At 40.5% G+C, this 20,316-nt stretch overlaps 1 protein-coding gene and 1 long non-coding RNA gene across 2 annotated transcripts in view; one reads left to right on the top strand and one right to left on the bottom strand.

The window, feature by feature from the left end:
- LOC134414748 (uncharacterized) overlaps positions 1-1,280 on the bottom strand; it is a 37,199-nt gene extending 35,919 nt beyond the window's left edge. Inside the window, exon 1 of the long non-coding RNA XR_010026823.1 lies at positions 1,189-1,280. This is a non-coding gene — a long non-coding RNA (uncharacterized LOC134414748). The remainder of the gene's footprint in view (positions 1-1,188) is intronic.
- The window catches only part of REV1 (REV1 DNA directed polymerase), a 53,596-nt gene continuing 33,869 nt past the window's right edge, over positions 590-20,316 (top strand). Inside the window, exons 1-4 of the mRNA XM_063149784.1 lie at positions 590-795; positions 14,175-14,241; positions 15,010-15,142; positions 16,881-17,049. Coding sequence (XP_063005854.1) covers positions 14,185-14,241; positions 15,010-15,142; positions 16,881-17,049 — 359 coding nt within the window. The 5' untranslated portion in view covers positions 590-795; positions 14,175-14,184. The remainder of the gene's footprint in view (positions 796-14,174; positions 14,242-15,009; positions 15,143-16,880; positions 17,050-20,316) is intronic.

Raw genomic sequence — 20,316 nt, 5'->3', positions numbered from 1 at the left:
GAGGCCCCAGCCCGGTCAGGGACCGGGGCAAGCACCGCCACAATCCCACTCGGGCCTTCCCCAGCCGCGTCCTGGCTGCAGGGCGGTCCCCGGTCGCGGGGCTCCGGGCTGTTCTGGGCAGGGCACTCCCCGGTCCCGGGCACGGCACTCCCCGGGGCCGGCCTTCGGTCCCGGCGCCGAGTCCCCGCCCGCCCTGCTTGCGGCGCTCCCGTTGGGCCGCCAGGGGGCGCCGCCGCCCCGCGCCCGCCGCAGCCCGCCCGCGCGCCTGGGGAGGCGCGCGAGGTCTCGCGCCGCGCCGCGCCGCGCCGCGCCCCGCCCCGCCGTCACGTGCGCGTCGGCGGCGGGCGCCTGTCTCCCTGCGGGCGGGCCGCTAGGGGGCGCCGCGGCCCAGGGGCCCTGCCCGGGCCGGCGCGCGCCGTTTGTTGACCGCGCGGCGGCGGCGGGTTGGTGGCGCGAGACTCTCCCGTGACGCGCTCGCGGGAAGGGAAGGGGTGGGGGTGGAGGAGGGGCTGCGCCGGGGACACCGAGCGAGGTGCGGGGCGAGAGAAGGAGGGAGGGGAGAGAGAGGGGGAGAGAGAGAGAGAGAGAGAGCGCGGCCGGCGCTGGGGAGGAGGAAGAAGGCGGGCAGGAGGCGGCGGTTGCGTGCGTCCCTCCGTTCGTCCGTCCGTCCGTCCGTGCCGGAGGGGGAGCCGCGATGTGAAGCCCCACAGACACACAACACGCACACGCACGGCCCGGCAGGGCAGGAGGCAGCGGCGGCGCTCCCGGGAATGTGTGTCTGGGACGCGGCAGAAGGTGAGCGGTGGCGGAGCGGGCGCCTTCCCCCCCACGGCGCGGCGGACCCATGGCGGGAGGGACGTGCGGGGGGTGGCTCGGGACGGGGAGAAGGAAGGCAGGGAGGAAGGGAGGGGAGAGGGGGCAGACGCGGGGCCCGTAGCCGCTGCCCTGCCTCCCAGCCCCTCCCTGGGCCCGCGGCCTGGGCCTTCCCCGTTCTGTTCCCGGCGCGGGAACGGGGGGAAGGGAAGGCGGAGGGGCACGGCGCGCGGCGTTATGTAACCGGCGCGCGGGGGCCTGGCTGCCCGCGCGGGAGGGCGGAGGGGACGCGGGGACAGAGCCCGTGCGCGCCGCGAGGCGCCGCGGGGGCGCGCCAGGTGTGCGCGTGTCCGGGTCACCCGCCCCTCCCCGCACCTGTGCGTCTGTCTGTCTGTCTGTCTGTCTGTCTGTCTTGTCCGTGCGTCTGTGTGTGTCACATGGGGCCTGCGCTGCAGACACAACACGGGTCCCCCAGGCAGAGGCGGGGAGAGCGGGGCTGTGCCACGGCGTTGTGCCAGCGCGGAGGGGTCACTGCAGGGAAATGGGCTGCAGCGGGAGGAGGGGGGAAGCCCGAGCCCTGGCGCGGCCGTGCCCTCTGGAACGCTCCCCGCGCTGTGGCTGCGCCGATCTGGGCTGCGGTTTCCCGTAGTGTTTGTCACAAGTTGCTTTTGCTGAGCAATAGTGCTGGGTATAACTGGTGTGCCGAGGGGAAGAGGGAGGACCTGTGCTTGATGAGTAAGCCCGTGCTTGCCAACACTGAGGGACTGATGTGTTCACATCTTGACCCCATCCCCTCTGATTTTGATGCTTTTTGCTCTACAGTTACCATTGACTTGACCTGTGATACTGAGCTAAAAGCCCCTGATGGGAAATGGGCTTTAATGGCATGTTAACCTTAAGAAGGAAGAGGAACATAGTATCACCAGCACGTCTGGGTTTTCTGAGTAGAAACTCTGTGGTTTTTGTGCTGTAATATTCCATTATTTCTGATGCTTTAAAATTAAGATCACAGTCTTCAGAATGTCAGGGCTGTGAGTATTTTGCTTGTGTTAATAACTGTCTTAATGAAAAGATGAGTTGATGTTTGTTGTGCATCTTGATCTAAAATCCAGTCCTACCTCAAATTTGACACCGTAATCCAAAGAGGCAAAACCAGGGGGCTTTAATTTTATAATCTGAATTCTTTATTCATTTAGATGCAATTGTTGCTCAAGTAGACCTGGCTAGAGCAGTTACCTAATAACCATTAGTTGCAAGAAGTTACAGCTAAAATTTGTTTCCGGAATAGTCCTGTTTTACTAAGGTTTATGACATTTAACACAAATGAAATCCAAGATCAGACAGAAATCCAAATCTCTGACAAATTCCTTGCCATCTTGCCTCAAGCATGTAGTTACTACCCGTTCCCACCATATTGGTCTTTCATTCAGTCCATTTCTTCTGCTGGATAAAGTACCAAATCCCTGTTAGTAAATAATCCCAAGCTGTCACACTGGAGGTCACTGGTAGGACAGTGTTAGTGGAGGCACAGTGCACACACCTACCTTGTGACTCACTCATGTTTAACTACTTGAAGAAAGATTTTATTTTTTTTAACGGCAAAGTGCCAATAGGAAGACTTCATTAGTATATTTCAAGCCTTAATTGTAAAGTGGTTGTACAAAACAGTATGTGTTTTTTTCAGTACATTATTTAGTAATGAGCCCTTCAAACCTAGGACCAGTCCATCTTTCTGAATGGTACACACACTCTGGTACAGCCTGTTCTGGTGCAGTGATAGTGTACTATAACAGAGTGCCACTTTTCATTAGTTTTTTCTGATCCCTTGACCCATATGACTTCTTGAAAGAATTTTTATGACAAATTTTCAATCTTTCTACCATCCCCTTCATTTACTAGAGAGATTTAAAAAAAAAGAATTAAATATGGTTTTGAGTAGGTAGAAAAAAATTCATGTGATTACACAGACTTTCTTTTAATAACTCAGGACAAGCAGGAAAAAAATAACTTGCCTGACCCTGCCATGTGCTCTCCTCATTTAATTTGTTAGCTATTATTTATTTCATAGAAAATGGAGGGGTTTTTTTAATTCAACATTTTTCTTTTTTAATTAAAGGGGTATATTATCACTGAGATTTCTGTCAGCTCTTAGGAGGTTTGCCTGGTGTATATATAACAAGGGAGCTAAATATCCAAATGTTAAAACCCTTCACCAAGAATATAATGTAGATTCATTTGGTGATAGTCCCACATGTTTACCTCAGCATAGCAAAATGAGGAAAAAATTGGAAACAAGTAGAAATGAGAGTAGCCATGGAATTGCAGAAAAAGTTGGAAGTAAGAGAGCAAACCTTAAAAATCGTGAGGAATTCTTAGACATGTGTCATACAGTGTACTTGTGGAAGTGTCTTTGTCTAACAGGTATCTGTAGTGCTCTGCCCCAAGAGCAGCTTTTTACTCTGATGTGGAAGCCAGACAGCGTTTCATTGGACACACAAATGTTTTTAGGGAAGAGGGCCTGCCGTGTCTGTGATCCCCTCACTCTGTAGTTCATGTGGAATATCTGGTGCTCGTAAGATAGAAGTCAGAATTAGGAAAGGCTTCTTTCTCAGTGTTCAGCAGAAGAGAGGTGATGTGCAGAACAACCCTGAATTCTGGGCTGGAATGATAACTTCCATTCCTGTGGCTTTTATTTCAAAATTGACTTAAGGACTGCTGCTATTGTAGCTAAGGAAACCATGAAATTCCCCTAGGAGATAATTTTAGTTTGGTATACCCATAGCAAGGATTGTATATTCCATATTCCTTGCTTTAAATGCCTAGGCAGACTGTGGGCCCTGAATTTCAGTGTTAGCTCTTGGCTAAAGCAACTCCTTTCCTATCTCAGAGTTTCAGGATTCCCAGCTGCTATCCTGCCTATTTGGTAGTGCTGGAACTGGTGACTTGAAATTCAGTTACTTGCAGAAGTAAAGCTTAGCCGTGCTGTGGTTAACTCTTCTGTTGGTTTTGCTTTTCCATTCCCAGCTCTATATAAATACTTTACTCAAGTCCCATTGTAATGGAATTCTTGGTTGTAATCTCCTTATTTGGTTTGCCTCAAGTAGTGCACATCTCTTCAGTGTCTTGATTTATGTAAGTAAATAACCCTGGAAAAGAGAAAGGTGGTTTCCCTTAGGAGAAGACACTGCTCAGGTACCTTGCAGAGTCATTCTTGCAAGCACAGGTGGATTGGTTTGAATGCCAAAGCAAGAAAGCAGCGCAGAAGCTGTGCAGAGCAGGATCAAGAATTACTCTAAGGTTTCTCTGTATTAACGTAGAGATTGGCAATCTTCTGGTAAGGTGAGGTGTGTGGTGTATTTTGCCAGAATCCTGGGGAGTGTTGATAGTATATTTTGTCAGGTTCTAGTTGTCAGTGAATGTCCAAAGTGAAATAAAGTTCTGCCCACCATGTTCATGACTTCACCTCTTTGAGCTGGCTCACATCAGGTGTTTGTACAGGGCATGATGAGTTAGCATCATGAACAAATGGTTGTGCTCCACTGAGGTCATTTTGGAAACCTAGGAGCTGTTGCTTTTTAAAGGAAGTAATGAAATTGCTATTAATTTTTACAAACAGGAAAGCCCCTGACCCCATGGCATGTAAGGTAAATGATTAGTGCAGTTTCCCAAGTAGTTTATTTTACCATTCTGTGAAATTGAATGCAACTCCCAGTTGAAGTAAAGAACTAAAATAATTTATATTGAAAGGATACTGTTCCTGATTTCTGGATCTGCTTGTTGTTTTCAGGAAACATTAGAGCACTCAGCTCTAATACTGCCTTTTCAGTCATAATTCCTTGATTTTCATTCTCTAATTGTATTATTTGGTAAGCAGTTCCAAGAATCCTCTTAATAAACCTGTAGTAGGGGAGAGGTAAGGTTGTAATGACTTTTTACTGTAATTTCTGGTTGATTTGAAGTTTTAAGCATTGCCCCTTCCTGTAACTTCTATATTGATTTTTAGCCCAAGTTTTAAAATTGTAGCATTTGTTTGGAATAGGCCATTTTTGTTCTGTAGCCATTTTGTATTGATCTGTCTCCACTAAGCAGCAGTGTAACATTGCTGGTTTTATGTCAGAAGTGCTTAAAATACCAACTTAGAACCAGTACAGGCCAAGAACGCAATTCAGATTTGAGTTTAAATTAAATGATCTTGAAGAATTAGAGCATTTTTGTTTTTTCCCTGTATTTTTCCTGGAAAATACAGAAACATGGTGCTCTTCTTATTTTTCTCTGAATCTAGGAGGAAACTTGATAACATGTTGGGTCAGATCAGAAGTTTGTTTTGTTAACAAAAAGCAAACACACTAAAATACTTTCCCTTTGTGTTCTGAGCTTCTGTAGTTTGTTGCCTTTAAAAAAAGAGAATATGTTTTTATTCCATTTATCTGTTGAACAGATCTGGACTTTTAGCATCCTTGGTATCCAGTATCAGATAATCTTCAAATAAACTAGGCTATAGATTAAAAAATATTTCCATTTCTTTTGATCTCTCCACTTGCTAGTTTCATCTGATGCTTCCTGGTCTTGTTGGTCTGAGTTGATGAAAAAAAGTAATATATGTGGACTAAAGAAAGCTGTAGAAAACTTGAGTAGAAACTTGAAGCTTCAAGGCTAAGTATAGAAGCCTTATGTTTTGAAGATTTTACTTCAAAAAAGATTTTGCAGCTTTGAAACTCTCAAAGGCAATGTCAGAAAAGCATTTGGGAACTTGACTGTGCAGTGTCAGTTGAAATTAGGTAATGTCATTCAACACTGCTATGAACAGAAGATCTACCTATTTCAACACTGAATCTGTAGCTATCAATGCTTTTGCTGGTGAAGTTGTTGAGTTCTTAGAGTTTTGCTGTCATACATGGGTAAAGAGTCCTCCTTAGTATCTGACATCATCTACCATTTCCAAACTAGATGCCTTCTTTCTCATTTTCCCTGAAAAGCTTGGCAGGATCAACACTTGCTCAGTGATAACATTGGATTGACCATAAAGCACAACTGCCTAAAAAAACCCCATCATCATCATCATCATGGAATAGTCAGGCTTGCCAAGAACCTTAAAGGTCCATCTGGCTCCAGCTCTCTGTCATGTGCAGGGAATCCTTCCACTAGGCCAGGTTGCTTAGAGCTCCATCCAGCCTGGTCTTGAAGACTTCCAGGGATGGGGCATCCACAGTTTTGTGGGTAGCTTGTTCCAGTGCCTGACACCCTTACAGGAGAGAATTTCTTCCTAATATCTGATTTAAACCTACTCTCAGTTTGAAGCCATTCCCTCTTGTTCTGTCCCTACCTGTTCTTGTAATATTCTCTCTCCTTTTTTCTTGTATTCTCCCTTCACATACTGGAAGGTCACAATTACATCACCCTGAAGCCTTCTCTTCTCCAGGCTGAATAGTCCCAGTTCCCTCAGCTTCTTGTCACTGCAGAGGTTCCCCATTCCTCTGATCATCCTGGTGCCTCTTGTCTGGACTTGTTCCAACAGGTCCATGTCCTTCCTGTGCTGGGACCCCAGAGCTGGACACAGCACCCCTGGCGGGGTCTCACCAGAGAATAGTGGGGCAGAATCCCCTTTCTCACCCTGCTGCCCACACTGCTTTGGATGCAGCCCAGGGTGTGATTGGCTTTCTGGGTCATGTCCAGCTTCTCAGCCACCAGCACCCCCAAGTCCTTCAGGGCTGGTCTCCATCTGCTCATTCCACAGCCTGTATTGATTCCAGAGGTTGCCCCCCACCAGGTGCAGACCTTGAGCTTGGCCTTGTTAAACCACATGTACCCTCTCATTACACTGCTTACAGTGCTGGCCCAGAGTGGGGATTTGTTTCTGTGCCATTCACTACTGCCAGAGGGGTCAGTCTGGGTAGCCAGCGCTCACACTGGTCAGCAACAAAGATCAGTTTGTTGTGTGTGCACATCCATACAGATACCCATGCACATGGGTGTAGTCAAATACCTAAATTCAGTCAAAAAGATGCAGTCTCTTCTGAAGGATTTACCCATCTCCTGGGCTGAAGTCTGGAGAAGCTGAAAGCAGTATATATCAGGTTTTCACAAGCACAGTTCCTCTGAATTTGATGTTAATAAATTCAGAGCATCTACAGATTCCTTGCTTTGATCACCTCATGAAAATTTTGCAGTTATTTTTGGATAATTATACCTCCACTTACCCACTTTTTCTGCCTTGTTAAGTTTTTCTTTAGCTTTACAAGGATGTTTCAGTTGTGCCTGGAAAGTCTTAGAAAGTCCTTAATTATTTAGCAATAGCGACTCTTCTAATTATTTGGGAGTAGTGATCATGGGTTTTCTTATGCTACCTACTGACTTCTTGGCCTATGCCTTAGCATAGACTGCTTGGGGAAGGCAGGATTTGTGGGACTGGATTGTCATACTGAGTGCACAAACCAAAAACCTTCTAAACAAGTTCTGTTGATTATTAGGTAGAAAACTAACATCCCAGTCTTCATTTTTAAAGAAAAAAGAGACATCATTCTCCCTTCTCAAATATTACAGATAGCTAAACAGAGGGGATTGGAGGATAACTATGCAGCTCATAAGACCATCTTGTTTATTGTTTTGGATACTCAAATCCAGAAGAGCATTTCCTTTTGGTGATTTACAGTCTCTTCACTGTGTTGGTATTTAGAGTCCTAGTTTCACAAACTATGTTTCTGATTCTGATTTTACTTAATGGTTTTTATTCTGGATTCTAGGGCTGGCGTAAAGATTATGAATGTGCCAAGTCCTCTTGGGGTTGAAGCCCCAAAAGAATTTAAGCACAGAAAAGAACTGATGAAGCCAGTTGATGAAGTTTGCTGAATCTTATCATTGTTTTGTGGCACTAAGAACCCTTGTGTGAAAGAAGTGATACTTGAACTAGAAAGTGAATTGAGCTGCCTGGTTACACACAGCAATGAACATTTGTGAAGAAAAGCTATTCATCACTGGAGAACTCTGGAAGGGGCTGGGGAGGTCATGACTTAACCAAAAAATGCAGACATGTTGAAACTGGAGGCCAGTCTTCTGTAAGCAAAAGGAAAAACCAGGTTAAACCACTACTTGTGACAAGCTATAAATGAACTGTAGATGTTACTGAGTGTTATTCCTAGAGGGAAATTGACAGTTGGTTTCAAGTTAAATCTGCCTTCCTATTTTTTCAAAGAATTGGCCATCTCAAATGCCATGTATGAAAGCAAAAATGATATCTTGAAAAGAGCTTGTTCAGAGCTGGTGTGGATTGTACAGTGATCCTGGTTTCTGGACCTCATGCTCAGGCTTCCTCAAGTTGTGACAAGTAAAACAATTGTCTGTCCCAGACTCCCATGTTAGTTGTAACAGGATATAAAGACTTTTGTCTTGTACAACTCTGGTATAAAGTTGTTACAGTTATCTGCTGTACAGCTGCTTTTCATATTATTATTTAGGTTTAACCAGCAAAAGAAATTTATATTTCTTAGTTGTGACTTGTGTGTGAAGTATTTAGTCCATGAGTGTACTGATCATGAGAAACTGATCTGAAATAGAGACCATTTTGAGTTGCAAAAATAGTCAGTTTGGAAGCTGGATTAGTTTAGCAAAGAGTTCTCTTTCTGGGGGACTGATTGAACTGGAAGTTCTCAGAGTATCATTTCTTTGCTGTCAACCTCAAATGAAAGTATGCACAGAACACCATTTTAGAATAGTTATCTGCTCATGAGGAGTTTCTTCTGCAGGACTTGGAAGTTTTTCCATGTTTTAAGTGAGTTGTATGGATGCCGTGTATGCTCATATTTTAGACAAATGGTATTTCTAAATTTCTCATACTGTTTTCTGATATTTTAATTGCCCCAGATTTTGAAGTTTGTTCTTTCCTAATTTACACTCTGATCTTTAATTACAGGACATGGAGATGGTGTTGGATGTTTTTGTGGATAGCTATTGGTTCAAGTGTCCTTCATCTAATTTCATTTCTCTTTATTTAAAATATCACCAAAGATTGAACTGCAAAACAGATCTTGCTGGTTGGCCCTGTAACATCAGACACTTGTAGTTAGTGCTTATCCTGTGGGGACAATGTGGAGCTGCTTGATTGTAACTTTTTTTTAAAGCCTTTACTGTATGGAAAAGGTAAGGTAGCCTATCCCTTTGGTTTATTGCAGGGGAAAAAGCATAAGCAGCCCTACTTAGTGAGTAGCCAGCTCATTGGAACTCTGTATCTACATTGCCATTAGTGATAGTCATGGCCCAAAAGTTGATTTCTAGAAATCACTAAGATAATTTTAAGATCTCATCCATTCCTCTCTTTTTGCCTGTCTGCTTTGGCTTTATCTGATGCTTTTGTAAGTCACTTCATCTTGCTAAACTTGGGGAAAGCGAAACCATGAAATTATGTCAATTTTATATTGATTTAGTGAACTGAACTGCACATAGCACCAGTGTGAATGTGGGGGTCATATGAGCTTGGGAAGAAGGGATGAAGCCTGTTAGGCCAGCAGAGGCTGAAGAGCAGAATCACACCTTTTGGTAGCAGTCAGCCAACAAGTTGACTCAAACATCTTATGAAACTTCACCCTGAAACTTTATTTCTCTCCTAGAATAAAATTCCGTTGCTTTGCAATGTACTAATTAGTAATTTCAGTATAGAATTGTAGTGCTAACCCTGAATTGTCTGAAATCACAGGCTTTTAGGCATATAGTATCTTTTAAAAAGCTTTTGGCTCTTTTGTGTAAGCTCTTTTTGCTGGATTCTGGACTTCTTAATATGTGGTAAAAAAAATAGTTTTCTACCCTTTAGCAGCAGCTCTTTTCCAGAAGACTCAGCCGAGAGTAAGACTCTTGTGCTTAGAAATGTATAAACACGTAAGATAGTTCTTTGCTCAAAGAGCTTGAGGACTAGTGCCAAGCAGAGTGGTGAGTTTGATGTGGGAGGTGGAATGTAGAGGCATGAAACTCAAACGAGCCACAGACTACCCACTTGATGGGAAAAGCTTCTAAGCCCTGCTGAGCTGGGATGAATTCAGTCTCGAGTTCAAGGAAAAGATTCTGATACTCATTAGCGGTGGCCCGAGACGCCCATATTTCTGCTGGAGTTACACCTTTTATATAGGCTTGTGGCATGTGAATATGTTAAATAAATCAAGTTCTTTTGCATTAAAGGACAATGACAGGATGTCTGCTCTGGTCAGAAATGCAGACTAGCTGTTTTAGTGTGTTATACTTCCATACAGCTTTCAGTTACCAAAAATTGAATTATCTGGATGGAACATTACTTGTGTGATGCATTTAGACACAACTTTGGCGGGATTATTTGTTGAGTCACAGTGCAGCCTCATTCTGTCTTTGGAAATAGTTCATATGTTTTCTTGTAGGGCAGAACCATAAAGTTTATATTCTGCTAGATTCAAGTTGGCTACTTGAAGAGGTAGCAAACATACCTCTGCACTGTGTATATGCTTGGCAGAGAGATTGCTGAAATGTATGACAGAAGCAGGGAGTAGTACTGCAGTGGAATTAAAAAGCTCATGATGATCCATGTTCACTTCTTGCAGAGTCATTGCAGAATACAGATCTGTGCTCCCAACCATTTTTCCCCATAATACTGTGGTGGTTTTGGTCTGGGTTGGTCCCTTAGCTGTGTTAATGAATTTGTGCAAACAGAGAAAACTGTTCTGAAACAAGTTAGATACTTTAAGAAAGAACTACAGGAAAGATGAACTCTGAAATTGGCTTGTTTGTGATGGCTGAAGTCCTCTGTCTTGATGTCTACCCACCCACACCTCTACTTCCCACCTTCATGTATCCTTTACTGTTTCTCCTACTCATCCCTTCATCATGATTCCTGTAGGGGGAGCATCATACCATCCTTACATTTCTTATTTCATGAACCAGTGAGCATGTTTAAAATCTTGCTTAACTTTTCCTCTGGTTTAATATATCTTGGGCAAGGTATTTCTCATGCTCGTTTGTTCCTTAGGTTTCAGCAAGGCAGCTGCAAGAGGTTACCTTCATTTTTAAGGAAAAAATCACACTGTAAGGAGAAGTCTTAAGCAGAGAGGTTTCTCTGTAGTCCTGAAACCTTGGTTCATCATTCAGTTCCTGAAACTATAAAGGGAGAAACTAGTCTCCCAGGTTTTCATATTAGCATTAAAAAAATAATTTGTGACCCTGAAAGGGAAGACTTGAGCCAGAGACATCTTGTAATCACTGAAGTGCCATGTTCCTAACCTGAGTGTTCAGAATTTAAGTGGACTGGCTCAAGTGGACTGAGTCAAAAATTGCATCTGCTAAGGAAATGGTAAATCACTATCAGATGTTTTAAGTAGGCATTACAGCCTAGCTTCTTTAGTTTTGTAGGCTCTAGAAAGACAACTTCTGAGCAATTGATACATCATGTTTTTAGCACCTTGACCTAAGTAGTTTTGATTTCTAATTGTAATCAAACTAGGCACGTAACTGCGATTCTGATTTTAATTGGCTTCACTTTCAGACTAGAGATCTTTCTTCCTCACCTTCCAGTGTCCTGAATAAAAATGAAACGGGTTTCAAGGTTTTAGAAAAGCTCACTCTTATGAAGGCAGTTCTTCAGTTTATCAGGCATTAGATATTTTAGTTAGTCAGGATGTTGTTGTATAGGGATCAGAGTTAAGACCTATCAAATCCTGTCTTCTCAGTGGTTGGTGTTGTGGTGATTCAGAGTATGCATTTTGTACAGTCTTTGTTTTTTTCAGAGCAAAAGTTTATATTTTTATGAGTTTTTTTTTCTTTAATACTCTTAGAATCATAGAGCAGCCCAGATTGGAAGTGACCTCAAAAGAGCATCTAGTCCAACCTTTAATGGGTAGGGAAGCCTGGTTGAGGTTCTCTGGTGCCCTGTCCAATTGCAACATGAAAATCTCCAGACAAGAGGACTCTGGCATGTCCCTGCATTCCAGTCATTGATTGTTCTCACTCTAAAAACTTTTTTTCTACTTCAAGATGAAACTTCCTCATGGAGGTTGTATCTGTTGCCACTTGTGCTTTCCATGTGGCTCCTTATGAAGAGAGAGCCTCTGCCATTTTTGTAGCTACCCTTTAAGACTGTCATCCTTGATTAAGAGGAAGAAAGTAATCATCAGTTAAGATTCTGGTGTCTCTTATGAGCTCATACACTGATATCTGTAGTATCTAAAAAACCTAGATGACATTTTTATTAATGGTTTTTCTTTTTTCATGAACTTACTCTTTTATGTTTCTCCAAGAATTTCTTAGCCAGAAGTGATAGATGTGAAACACACTTCAGCAGATGAAAAAATACAGATTTTTCCATATGAAAGAAGTTATCAAGCCATTTTAGCTATACACTGTCCTCTGCAGGAAAAAAGTCAATTTTGTATCTTAAGTGGTCATCTAGCTCATCCCCTCTCTTTTTCTTCAGTGCTTCTTAAGAGTTCTGTGGTATCTATTAGATGCAATACAAACCACTAAAAATTAATTTCAGAAGGCCTTATGTCATGGAAACAGGTCTGTGGGTAAGAGATGCAGGTACCTAGAGGGAAAATACAGTAATTTGAGAAGGGCTTACTTTGTTTTGGATGTTGGTGTAGAGCTCATCTCCTTGATAAGTGATTGATCTTCATAATTGCACATACAACAGCAAATATGTCAGTTGTGTATCAAGTAACAAGCAACTGTTAGCACAGAACATAATTATCTTTCTGTATTTGTGGAGGTCCTGAAACATGAAACAGATACTTAGCTTTTCAAAATACCTGCTACCTGCTTTGACTATAGTTCTGTGGTTGCCTAATCTGGCATATTTGCAGTAGTCAATGAAAATGATTGTACTTACAAAAACTTCTGCAGCTGTGTCGTATTTTGCAATCCAAGGTGGTTTGACTGCATATCAGAGTATGCCTGCTTAGTCCTCTAGGACAAAAGGGAATTAAGAGACAAAAGCTAGGACTCGTGTTCAGCTACGTTCATAAGAAATGGAATGTTAATACTATAAATGAGGTAGTCTCCAAAACAGTGCAGTAGAAGGCCTGGGTAGGAAAATGACCAGAATGTGTTGTTGTCATCTCCATCCACAACCATATGTGCTTTCTGCTAAGCTGGAGACTGAGTGAAGCTTCTGTGCTCTTGTTACTGGACAATGCTGTGGATAGTCCAGAGACTCAAAAACAAGGATGGAAATAAAAATAGTTGTTCTTCTGTCTATTTGCTGTAGTTTTGCATAGTTTTTAGGGAGGATAAAAGAATATAAATTAAATATTTAATGAAACAGAAGACTTTAGACAGTCACCTTTTTATAGTTTCGGAGTTTTGTGCTGATCCTCTAAGAGCTGATAGACCTAAAAGGCTATTTTGTCTTTTTATTTAGAGAACTATTTTGTTTGAAAAGTGAGTGATGTAATAGCAGGCAGTGATCTCATGATCTTACCACATCATTAGTCAATATTCTAAAATCAGTTTTACAACAGCTATAGTAAATATGAATCACTTGGATGCAGTGAACAGTTGGCCACAGTCCAAGCATTGCTTTTTTCTATCCAGGAGTTCTGTTCTAGCCAACTAATAGCTCATCTGGGGACACGGCTGTGTTCAGCTTGTGGTCCAGGGATAAGTGTTTTGCATAGAGGAGAACTGCAGTTTGGCTGGTTGGGTTTGTTTATTTCTTTATTTATTTATTAAGCAATGCACATAAAAAGCCCCAAAGAATCAAATCACAAACCTAACTATAGATCATTCTAGGTCACTTACACATCTGGCTTTTCTTTGACCATAAGATCACCTTTGGTTTTTTTGCTTTGATGTGATGTATTGTATTACAGCAACATATGCTTGGATGTTTTATAATCAGTTGTAAATCCATTGGTGTCTTCATTGTAAATCCATTAATCCAGTCTCTAATACCAGGAGGTGGCTGCCTGCATTGCACCATGTCTGTGGTATCAAATAGGAAATAAAAGATTGGTTATGACCCGGACAATATTTTGCATGGATGTTAGCAGTTGTATTTGAGAACCTTTTATTATTTCCTTTTTAATAGGAGATGTATGAGGACCAGAAAGAATTTAATAAATTGTAATGGACAGTGAACATTGTAAGGAGTTTTTAATATTCAGGGTGAATAAAGCAAAAGGTGTGTGTGTGGTTTTTGGCATGTCACAGGAACCACAGTATGCATTGCTGCAAAACTGAGAAATCAGGTTTTTGTGTGATCTTTCATTTCTAGATTGGGTGTGAAACTCAAATACTTCAGTGAAGTTGGTTGAAAAAAATTAATCTTTGTGCTAATCTGTAAATGGCCTGTAGTGCCATCATTGAAATGGCACTGATGAACGTTTAATTGATCCAGCGCTGTTCTTCCTCTGCAGAAGCTTCAGCATGAGGCGGGGTGGATGGCGGAAACGAGCTGCCGATGGCGATGGCTGGGGAATATGGGTATGTTCTAAACCTAGTGGCTGTTTTCTAAACACTGTGCTTAAAAAGGGGTTACAGTTTTGTTTTACATGCTAAGAGGCCATTATAAATGAAACCCTTTTGCTTTACTTGAAAACACATAATGAAGTTTGAAAGAAATTTTTTAATTACCAGATTTTGAAGTCTGTGTTCACAATAATCACTAAATTTCATTACTAGTAAGTGCAGACCCTTGATTAGTTTTAAATCACCATTTAAAAAATAAACTAAGTAATTTGAAAACTATTTACAGTTGTCTTCACCACTCTACATTTGGACAAATAACTGAGGCACCTAATTTACATCAATATTTAGAATACTTCTGTCCTTTGTATATCTAAGAACTGAAAATACATGGAACCACATTGTTTTGTTAGGCAATGAGTCACCAATTTAGCACCCAAATTTGCATCATCACCTATTTTCTTCTTTCTTTTTATTCTATAAGAGTTTTTTTTATATATAGAATCTTGTATATATACAGAATCTTTTCATGTAAGAAGATGATTAAGGAGTATGAAATAAATCCTGCCATGTTGATGACAAGATGCAGTTATCTTGTAGATATAAGTTTATGGTGGAGCATTTGCTATTTTTCATTTGAAAAACTGTTTTTTGTGTGTCAACCAAATACATTTTGGAGAAATGTTCCTTACCTTTCCAGTCTTATAATTGACCAGTTTCTGTGTGTAAACATTAGGAAATAGGACTGCCATCATGGGTTGTGTTTTGTTGTAATTTAAAAACTAGGGTGGGTACATGTCAGCAAAAGTTAAGAAGTTGGAGGATCAGTTCCGGTCGGATTCAGCCATACAACAGCAGCGGGATGGAAATTCATCAAGTATCTTTAGCGGAGTCGCCATCTACGTCAATGGCCTGACAGGTGAACCTTTGTTTTTTTTAAGGATCTGTATTGTGTCATTCTCATGTTTACCATCCTGAGTGGAAGTAACTGCAAAACACATGACTTTGCAACTAAGTAAATACATGACAATTACTCTATATATGTTTTGTATATTCTGTTGTTTTTCATGATTAAGGTTTTCAATTTAATTTAAAAAATCTGATTCTGAATATAAATATTGCTTTACTGTATCACTTACATAACATAACTTGTAGAAATAGAAGTAGATCTTTCCATGTTTCTATGATCTTGGTATTTGAAATGAAGCCTTTTAATTTCCTCCATCTTCCTACACTTATTAAATTTTTAATATTTCTAATTAGTGATGGTTAGATTGTGTGCCTTAAATTTACATTTGGGAGAATATGTCAAAAGTTTTCTTGCTGAGAGTGACATAATGTGTGAGACAGAACCTACTGATAGTGGAAGGAGGAACAAGAGACATTTATGTGTTGTAGGGACCATCTGTGATGGACTGATGGTGCATGTCAGTTGGAGTAAGGTTTTTAATCTACCATGCTTATGTTCATGCTTCTTCTTATTTCTGTAAAGCAGCTTAATAACCTTTTGGAAACTCCCCAGAAGCCTTATTCAGGGATCTCTGCCAGGAATGTTGTGATTATTATGTAACTGATGCATAGAGCTTCTATGGGATAGATTAGTGCTGGTTTAAGCACAAGGCTCAAATGGATTGAAAAAGGTTAAGGTGGATATGTTAAACCATTAATACATCTGGACTGGTTGTTTAATGCAGACATTTTCTTTAGTGAAAATCCACTATTTGTGTATTCTTCAAGCAGCTAGTCCCTTAAAAGAGTTCTAGAAGATGGTTGTCCAAGAGGCTCTGGAGTAAGAAAGGTAACACTTGGAGAAAGTGTGTGCTATTTTTAGTTAAAAGTTAGAAGAATAATGAAATGTTAGACGTATTTTGAGAGTTGACAGAAAGGAATTGTAACTATATCCTTTAAAAAATTTTTCCTCGTTCTTGTATTGTTCAACTTTAAAAAAAACTACACCTTGTGCTAGATTCACTATTCAAACATTGTGTTTGTGTTGATGCAAATCTTTTGGTGTCTGTGTGACGCCGCTGCAAACGTTTTCCAAAGCTAACACTTTTTTCTTTTGTTTTCCCCACCTCTGCTTGCAAAATAAGTACTGTTTTTAAAACAATTCAGATCAGAAAAATTGTTGGTTTTTAAGGTATTCTTTGTTCTCTGTAACAACTCAAGAATAACCTGGTCAGGAACGAGTGAGTTAACTGCTTCAATACATCAGAAATTACATAGTAGGAATTTTGTGCTGTTGCTAAACCCTTCTGATATTAATTATTTTCTGTTGCTTCTGGGTAGAAACTATTCTCCTGAACTCTGGTGAAAAGATAATCTAATTTTGTATTATGTTGGTGTAAAGCATTTTTTGATATAGTTTAACATTACATCTACTTGAATATTTTTTCCTGCCTTCTTCCATACATATTGTGGGAAGCTCCTCTAAAGCAAGTAGAATGTTTGCATTTTGAATTAGTGTTTTCAAAACCACAGTTTTCTGCATTTTTTTGCCAAATGTTTTTCTGATTTGTTCTTTGAAGAACTTGTTTTTTTCTAGAGTAAAACAATAGTTTGCACTCTTTCTGACCATCATATTTATCAATTAAAGTTATTTCTCCCACTGTATTTGCTGACACTAAACAGAAATGTTTCTGGTTTTAATTTTATAGATCCCTCAGCTGATGAATTGAGACGGCTGATGATGTTACATGGAGGCCAATACCATGTGTACTATTCCAGATCAAAAACAACTCACATTATTGCCACCAATCTTCCAAATGCCAAAATAAAAGAATTGAAAGGAGAAAAAGTAGTTCGGCCTGAGTGGATCGTGGAAAGGTAAGTTTATATCTACTGCAGTTGGAGATTTCCCCTTTTGGGGGAAAAGAAACCAAGAAAAATCTGGAGAGAAAAAAAATTAAAGATTGCATTTTGAGATTTTGGCTTAGCTTAAAGTAATTCAGTCATAGAACGGCTAAGTAGAAATACCACTGTTACACTGATGATTTGCTTCTTAGGGATTGTTCTTTAAGAAACTTCACCAAGAACATTGAGAAAGTCTTAAGCATATTAGGAAACTGAACATTATCCTGTTAATTCCATTTAATAGCTAACCAATTGACCAGACTTCATCTCAGGATGTTAAATAACTACTATGTGATTGTTTTAAAACTCCTGTCATGTGCATAAGTTTCATGTCATCTGTATATAAAGAAGTGTGTCAATTGAAAAGTGTTCACATAAAATTGGAATTAACCCGTTTAAACATTTATTGTGTTGTGACTTTCTAAGAAAATAATAAAAACTAAAGGAAAAAAAAAAGTCTACATTTTATTTACAAAATATATATGTTCTTTGGTTTCTCCATGGCCTGGAATATATAGAATCCACTGAAGTTGTCCTTGATCAAGACAATAGCCAAGCTCAGGGCAGTTAATGTTGCTTGCATCTCTCTTCTTCCATCTGAGGAACTCACAGGAAATAGAACAGGCAGGAACATGTTCTAGAAATGATCCTGCTGGTGACATGCCATTCTTAAGTAGCCTCTTTCCTAGATAACCAGCAGAAACAGGCAAGAAACTGTTCTGCAATGCATGTGTGAAATCTTTGCACTTTGCTGATGTTCAGTCCTTTGTATTCAGCTGTTTCATATAATGTATCTTTATGGTCAGTTTTTGGACTTTAGTTAGACATTTTTAGTTACTCAGTTTGGAAAAGACTTCGGATATATTTTTTTTTTTCCCAACACTTTTAGGGCCTCGCCCCTGTGTTTAAGGACTTGGAAAACTGATGGCAAGTGTGGTTTTATTTGGAATATGGTTTATGTGGTTTTTATTTATGTGACTGGTTTTTTTGGTGCCATTAGAGCTTGCTATGATTTTGACCAGATTGGAAAGATCAATTTGTGTATGTTCAGTAGAGACTTAATAGAACCTGATATATCAAATCTCCTAAAATTTTTATTCTGGTGTCTTTGTGTTCAGGTTCATTGTGGTTCTGGAATGTTATACAATAGAATAAGTCAGAAGAACCAAGTATAGACAGATACATGAGTTTGAGCACAAGGAAATGGGGGAATTCACTGTCTCAACAGAACAAGGTTCATATCACAATCTAGAATAGAAGCTAATTTCACTACCATGTCTTTTTTTGTTTTCCTTCTCCTCAACAGCATTAAAGAATACTCAGTGATTAAATAGTCCTTCTCTGTGTTTGGAATACCAAATTATGTTCTCAGTAGATCAGATGGTGAAAATTAGTGTAGTGGATGTAGAGTTTCTGATTTCACAGACTTGGAAGGGACCTTAAAGATCATCTAGTTCCAACCTCCTTACCATGGATTAGGTCACGTTTCACTAGACCTTGGATGAAGTTGCTCAAAGCCTCATCCATTCAGGGATGGGGCATCCACAGCTTCTCTGAGCAATCTGTTCCAGTGCCTCTCAATCCTCACAGAAAAGACTTTCTAATACCTGATAAAACCCACCCTCTGTCAGCTTCAAGCTATTCTCCCTTGTCCTGTCACTACACAGTCTTGGAAAGAGCCCCTCTGCAGTTCTCTTGTAGGCAATATGATGGGTTTGCAATTTTTTCAGTTTGGTTAAGAATCTACCATAAAATGTTGCTGTCACAAACTGCTGGTAAAACAGTGTTGTTAGATCTTTGGTCTTGTCACCCAGGGTTGCAAAATGAGGAAGTTGTTTGTCTGTGGAGCTTTGATTTGTTTCTTAGGTGCATATATTATGATTTAGTCCTTAATTACATGATCACATGCCATCTTTTTTCACTATGGCACCTGCCACATTCTCTGCACAGAAAAGATTGAGTTCTGGTTGTGGACTGCTAATACAGTGACATGGCTTTTCCTTTTTGTCTCCTGTTCCTTACTTATTGCATGTGACTTGAATTCTTTGCTGGTAATGAAATCAATCATTAATTCCTGTCTTTTATTGATGCTTATCACTATAGCATCTGTCTGCTTTCCAAAGATTAATGAATGTAACATAGCACCGTTATAATGGCTATTATTTAATTTAATTTTTTTGAGAGCCAGCTAAAGAACATTGAGGTAAAACACCAGAAATGTTCATAACTTGGAATATGCCATGGAAACGATATAAGATTCTGCAGAGTTACTTGCACAAGGATAGTAAGGCATGTGAAGAACTTTATTGCTGCATTAAAGGCTTAGCATATTCTGAACTATGGTCTAAAGTCAGACTCTTATAAACCTATTGTTAAATGGAAGTAGCTCTAGAATTTTGGTTTAGTTAGTATCCCATAGAGATCTTCTGTAACAGTAGTTGCAACATCCAGTGTTGCAGAGTAATAGTGTGGTTGCTGTAGTGACAAAATCATTCTTTCTGCATGCCCCTTATTGTGTGTTTTTGCTACCTCTCCATGTTTGCAACAAATAAAGAGGATTAGAGGCAGGCCTCCTTCCTAAGTTAGTATTTGAAAATTTGAAAAATACACCATTACACCATACTACCATTATGTAGTGTGGAAGGTTGTTGTGCAGTGAAAGCCAAATTCAGATTATCTGTGAGCTTGACTTTCAAATTTGAGCAAGAGGACAAGAGGCAGTAGTCACAAGTTGCAGCAAAGAAAAGTTGGACTATAAGAAAAATATTTTTCATAGTTAAAAGAGTAAGCAGTGAAACGGGTGCCTAGAGAGGGTTGTAGAATTTCTGCCTTTGGAGATAGTAAAAATTTGTGTGGACTTCTAGTCCTGAGCAACCTGATATGACTTTAAAGATAAGGCTTTGGTCAGTGTTTGGACTGGGGACCTCCAGAGGTCCTTTCCAACCTAATATTTTTTAGTGATTATGAATTCTGTGACGCAGGGAAGGTGAAATGGGTAAGGATGTTGAATGGTACATCTTAACTAGGATTCCTATTGCTGCACGTTAATGCAGTTTGGAAAAAGACAACTGTTTGTTTATGTAGTAATGCAGCTACTCCAGTAGCTAAAACTGTGACATTGTGAACAAATTCTTAAATAAATGTGAGTTTGTTTAATCATCTTGAAATTGTAGCAATTACTATGAAATATTACCAAGTTGGTTCTGCACCTATGTTCACATGGTGTTTTGAGAAACAGTC

Source organism: Melospiza melodia, chromosome 2 (genome assembly GCF_035770615.1).
Source record: "Melospiza melodia melodia isolate bMelMel2 chromosome 2, bMelMel2.pri, whole genome shotgun sequence".
NCBI lineage: Eukaryota > Metazoa > Chordata > Aves > Passeriformes > Passerellidae > Melospiza > Melospiza melodia.
This window is presented reverse-complemented; position numbering and strand designations above follow the sequence as displayed.